Source organism: Rana temporaria, chromosome 2 (genome assembly GCF_905171775.1).
Source record: "Rana temporaria chromosome 2, aRanTem1.1, whole genome shotgun sequence".
In the NCBI taxonomy this organism is placed as follows: Eukaryota; Metazoa; Chordata; class Amphibia; order Anura; family Ranidae; genus Rana; species Rana temporaria.
In genome coordinates, this window is record NC_053490.1 from 326,107,537 (window position 1) to 326,113,760 (window position 6,224).

Here is a 6,224-nt window from a genome sequence, read left to right on the forward strand (position 1 = left end):
GTCAAGGTAAAGGTAATAACACAACAAGCACTTGGCTACATCCGTGCTGCATTACTAGCCTTGCTGCTGCCTGCTGTGACCTGGTCAGCTCTGACCGTTTAATCTCTCCTGATTTCAGCAGATGGTTTGTGGGTACATATATATAGTGTCCCATAGTCAACATGAAATAAAATAGTTTTTTTTTTATTTAACAAAAAGTTTATGAAGCAACACAGGTCCTGCCCCTCTGTGTTTGTAATCTATTCCCTCTTTTCTACAAAACCTACCCCTGCTGGGAGTGGGAATTATTATACCTGCCTGGACAATGCTTTTTTTATGTTTGCCAGGCAGCAATATAACCAATTGTCTCTATATATTGGAATCCTGTGTCCTTTAATGAACTCCAAGAACTAGACTTCATGCAAAGTACAATAATCCTGGTATATTGCTTTAATTTTTTTTTCTTTCTCTTTGTGGCCGCCCTCTCCTCACATAAGTTAAAATATTATGCAAAAAACAAACTTCTTCTTAGATAAGATGATGAAACAGCTAAACGGTTAACTGATAACACCAAAGTCATGTGGGATAACATCATTCAAAGTAACCTCCGATGAAAGCTAACATCACACTTCTGTACACAGTCTAATACGTAGGATCACCTGCAGAAATGGCAAAGACTTTATTTGCATTTCATGTGTTCCTATCCCTGGCATTCTTCAGCTTGTTGCATCCTGTTTCCTGTGACTTTGGACCTATCACCGGAGATGATGCCAAATTTTGTCAAGGAGACCTTCATGTAATCTACCCCAGCTTGGGAGATGTTTCTTGTGTATATGTACCATACTGCTTTGAGTATGCCCAATGTTTGAGAAAAGTTTTGGGCTCCCCATGGATACGATATCCTTGTGCCAAACCAGAAGAGTTGTACACCCTGATAATGGTGGATCCAGATGCTCCAAGCAGATCCAACCCAATACACAGATTCTGGAGGCACTGGTTGGTCACGGATATTCCAGGTGATGTTCTCCTAAGAGGAAAAGGAGTAACTAGAACTGTTGCTTCTCCTTATTATCCACCAAGTCCACCACCTCATAGTGGATATCACAGATACCAATTTCTGCTATACATTCAAAATCCTGCCATTTCTCCTTCTCTCAACCACAGCGAAAGAGCTCTGGGTCCCTGGGATGTCTATGCTTTTGCCCACCGCAGCAGATTGAAAGATCCTGTTGCTACAACTCAGTTTATGACCAGAAATCCACGTATGTAGGATATAATGTTTTTAAAACACGTGCAAATTCTTGATATTACTCTGTGGTATGTTTCTTTGTTGTATCTTGTATATATGAACTCAAAGTCACATGATGAATGGGGTCCTGTGAGGCTCTGAAACAGGGTTTCTGCTATAATGATGTGATCACCAGTGGCGGCTGGTGCTCAAAATTTTTGGGGGGGCGCAAACGGAAAAAAAAATTGCAGCCTCACTGTGCCCATCAAATGCAGCCACTGTGCCATCAATTGTCACCACTGTGCCATGCCATCAAACGCAGCCACTGTGCCATTAATTGTCACCACTGTGCCATGCCATCAAACGCAGCCACTGTGCCATCAATTGTCACCACTGTGCCATACCATCAAACGCAGCCAATGTGCCATCAATTTGCACCACTGTGCCATGCCATTAAACGCAGCCACTGTGCCATTAATTGTCACCACTGTGCCATGCCATCAAACGCAGCCACTGTGCCATTAATTGTCACCAATGTGCCATGCCATCAAACGCAGCCACTGTGCCATCAATTGTCACCACTGTGCCATGCCATCAAACGCAGCCACTGTGCCCTTTAATTGTCACCACTGTGCCCTTTAATTGTCGCTACTGTGCCCTTTAATTGTCCCCACTGTGCCCATTGTCCCCACTGTGCCTATTGTCGCCACTGTGCCCATTGATGTCACTGACTGTGCCCTGTAAAGTGCCCCTTTCCCCCCCAGCCCGGCACTTACCTTTACTGGAGTCAGCCATCCACGTCCCTCGATGTCTTCTACCGCCCTCGATGACTGACAGGCGTCTCAGCCAATCAGGTTACCGGTAGCCAGATACGGCCAACCTGATTGGCTGAGACGCCTGTCAGTCTTATACAAGGAGCACATCCCTAGTGCGTTCCTTGTATAAGCTTCCGGGAGACGAGGTCTGATAGGCACTTCCGTACAGCCAACCAGCTGCCGTTATTCAGATGGCCGGACATGAGCGCCGACCATCTGAATAGAACAGCGGCAGTGGAGATAATAACATAGATTTGTGCAATGCATGAATCTATGTCATTAGACTCAGTGGCGGTGATCACTGAAAAAAGCTTTGGATCTGCTCTAGAGATTCATAGTGTGCTGTGACATTTTCTCGCTTTGTATTAATGAACTAACATGCAATCATATATAGTAGGTATGTGAAAATCACTTAGCACCCCTGTTAGGAGCACATATTTGTTAGCAGTATATACCTGTTAGCAATATATATTCTTTTTTTACTGCAATTAATTTACTAACACATTGATGATAAAACACAATTTTTTATTTACTTTATTTAAATAAAGATGAATATTGTATCTACTGTGGACATTATTTCAGCAATGTGAAAAGTGCTGGGTACTCAGTTGTGCAAAATAGCCAAGGTATGTGTACCTAAATAAAAAGATTATCATTTGAACCATGCCTGGAATACATTTTCTCTGCAGAGTGGAGTACATGTATGCTGTGGATCAACTGTTGGTATGGAGTTGGGTGTATGGGATTGTACTGTGTTTTTTTATTTTGTTTGTTTATTTTTTTGTGGTTGAACTGGATAGACTTGTGTCTTTTTTCAACCTGACTAACTATGTAACTATGTAACTATGTACCAGAGGCGTAGCTTGAAGCTTGTGGGCCCCGATGCAAAAGTTGACCTGGCCCCTGGGCTGTTCTCACCCACTGCTCATCTCCATTCAGGAAATTGCTCACAGCTTGTCCCCAGCCAATGAAAACGGAGGGGTGTGGACCGTGGAAGGCAAAGTGGAAGCCCAGTACTGGAGCGTGGCTGTGGGGCCCTTGGGCAGATCAGAGCTGGACTTTGTGGGGGATATGATAATATGACAGGGAGGATGCAGGGGCCCCCTGGAGCTAGGGGTGGGGTTGCGATTGTGACCCCTGCAACCCCTTATGCTACACCCATGACATGTACTACTGTATATCTAAAGTAAAAACATTTTTTTTTGTATATATTGGGGAAGTGATTGGACCCCTGACAGAATTGTAATCCTTGATGGCCATTGTAACCAGGACAGAAAGTGCCTGAAAAAAAGAGAGGAGAAATCTTCCAGTGGGGACAATTGTTTCAGTGAGGACATTTTCCTGACTTTTGGGGGATTTTCTCTTACTTACTGTTGTTTTTTTAGAATAAGGGCTATTTCACAGTACCCGTCAAATGTGTGCATTTGCCGAATGGGTGATGTTTGGGCCAAACTTATGCCTGGTCCGTACCTCTGGCCCAACACTAGTGTTCACACATTGCCCCTGCATTGTTCATGACAACGCAGAAGGACCACTCACAGACTGGAGCTTTGAGCAGCCTCTTCATGTACCCTATAGGCTTAATGAGCATTAACTCTTAAATTCCTGTGGGAAGAAGAGAGTGACCCTTAACAACATTCAGAGATTTTCATGTTCTGGCAAATCTCGGCCACCAATACAACAGTTATCACTCTTCTACTCTTCTGGAAAGTTGGGAGTGAACCTCTATGGAACTTGTCACTGGCTCCAGCACATGCCGATCAGCAGGTGCCAACCAATGATTCATGGCCGGGACCTGACGATCAACAGAGGGTATAACAGGAGAGAGATCTGTGTTGATAAATCAACACAGATCTCTCTACTGACAGCATGCATGTGCCGGTTTTTGTTTCCCTGTAAAGAAGAGATTAAATACCGTTACATCACTTAGTAAAAATCAGCACACAGTAAACACTTTACACATTACTAGACACACAGTTAATCATTTGATTAACCCAGATGTTAACCCCTCCCTAGCTAGTGTCATTAGTACAGTGACAGTGCATATTATTAGCATTGATCACTACAGTATACAGTGATACCTAAAGTTTACAAACACTTCTGTTCACAAACAACTCGGTTCTCGTCCAGAAAAGTTCACAAAAATTGCTTTGCTTTACGAACACAAGCCGCAGCCATCTTCCCTGCTCTGACACATTCATTTGAGAAGAGCCGTGCAAGAGACTTAGGAGAACCCGCCCACTCAGTTAGGGGTTTCTGCCCCCTGACTACATGAGGGTGGGCTCACTTGATTGGGAATCGTGGAAAAACAGTTCATATTAATTCTACAACTTTATCGTGCCCTCAGATGATATTTTCCTGGATGCACAGTGCGGTTTTCTGGCCCCCTAGATTAGTCATTTAAATTGGGGTTTGGGATTGTTTCAAACAAGTATTAAAGAGGAGCTATCGTTTAGTTTTTTTGTTTTTTTTAGATGTACAGATGAAAGGGGTCAGCTTAATGTAAAAGACCTGTAATGTAATATATGTTTAAAATCCTTTTTTTGTACATACATTTCATAATTTTACTGTATATATAAAAGTATGATTACTATGGGGAATTTTTTCTCGGTTCATAACCAATTCGAGTCGTTTTATGAATTAAGTTTGTGACCCAGGTACCACTGTATTAGTGTCACTGGTGATGTCAGCGGCAGCTAGTCAGTTCCCACTCAGTGTTCAATTAGTGTCTGATTGGCGCCATTACTGTTATAAAAAAAAAAAAAAAGATATATATTGTCATTTATAAACACTATTAGCCAGATTCAGGTAGAGCGGCGTATGTTTGAGCCGGCGAAACGCATCCCATTTGCACTACGCCGACGTAACATAGTGAGGCAAGTACTGTATTCACAAAGCACTTGCCTCCTAAGTTACGTCGGCGTAGCGCAAATGGCCTGGCGTAACCCCGCCTAATTCAAAATAGGCAGGTAGGGGGCGTGCTCCATGTAAATTAGCCGTGACCCCATGTAAATGAGGGCCGTTGGTACGGCGCATGCGCGCGCATGCTCAGAATCACGTTGCAAATACTCCCTACGTAACGACGTCGGCTCAATGCTTTTGACATGAACGTAACCTACGCCCAGCCCCATTCACGTACGCTTATGCAAACGACGTAAAATACTGTCTGCATGGGCTGCGCCATCTTTTTGGTGGTTTATCTTTAAGCCGGCGTATGTCTAACGTAAACGGCGTATCTTACTGCGACGGGCGTACGTACGTTCGTGAATCGGCGTATCTTGCTCATTTACATATTCGACACGTAAATCCACGTACACGCCCCTAGCGGCCAGCGTAAATATGCACATAAGATACAACGGCGTAGGAGACTTACGCCGGTCGTATCTTAGCCAAATTTAAGCGTATCTGGTTTCCAGAATACGCTTAAATATACGACGGCGCGCATTCGGACTTACGACTGGGTATCTACTGATACGCCGTCGTAAGTCTTACTGAATCCGGATATATAACTTTCATGCAAATCAAATACTATACACTTATTGTGGGTTTTTTTTGTTTTGTTTTTTGCCAGAGACATGTAGCAGAATAAATTTTGGCCCAAATTTAAGCCATTTTTTTATTACTATTATTATGATTGGATATGCAAAAATGTAAAAAAATATTGTTATTTTTCAAAACTTTCTTTTGTTTTTTTCATTTATAGCTCATAAAATGGAAAACCCATTGGTGGTCACCTACCACCAAAAAAAAACACTATTTATGTGAACAAAATTATGTAAATTTCATTTGCACACAGTGTTGCACGACTGCGCAATTTCCAGTTGAAAATAGCACAGTGACAAATAGCAAAAAATTGCCTGGTCATGAAAGTGGTAAAATCTTCCAGGGGTGAAGTGGTTAACATTTGATTGCCACTTAATCATCATAAAACCTATATCTAACCCTTACCCATTCTATCCAAGAATAATTGAAAACATGGACAGGAGTTCCACTTTAAACAGCATGTAATATTACTAAACCACAATGAAATATGAGCTTCAGGGAAGCCATTCATCAAAAATTACACAGCCAGGTGGATACAGCGTCCAATAATTGTACCAGAATTCTGTGTTCAGATTAGTTTATTACCACTTATTAACACAAGAAAATAGCTGTAGCCTTCAGATTGTATTAGTTAACCAGTACAACGTCAAATTTACAGT

General features: G+C 42.4%; 1 protein-coding gene across 1 annotated transcript; it reads left to right on the forward strand.

The window, feature by feature from the left end:
• Positions 1 to 424: 424 nt before the first annotated feature.
• Positions 425 to 1,334, forward strand: LOC120928622 (phosphatidylethanolamine-binding protein 4-like). Its single transcript, XM_040339654.1, has one exon. The coding sequence runs from the start codon at positions 647 to 649 to the stop codon at positions 1,247 to 1,249; it is 603 nt and encodes a 200-aa protein (XP_040195588.1). The 5' UTR covers positions 425 to 646; the 3' UTR covers positions 1,250 to 1,334.
• The last annotated feature ends 4,890 nt before the right edge of the window (positions 1,335 to 6,224 follow it).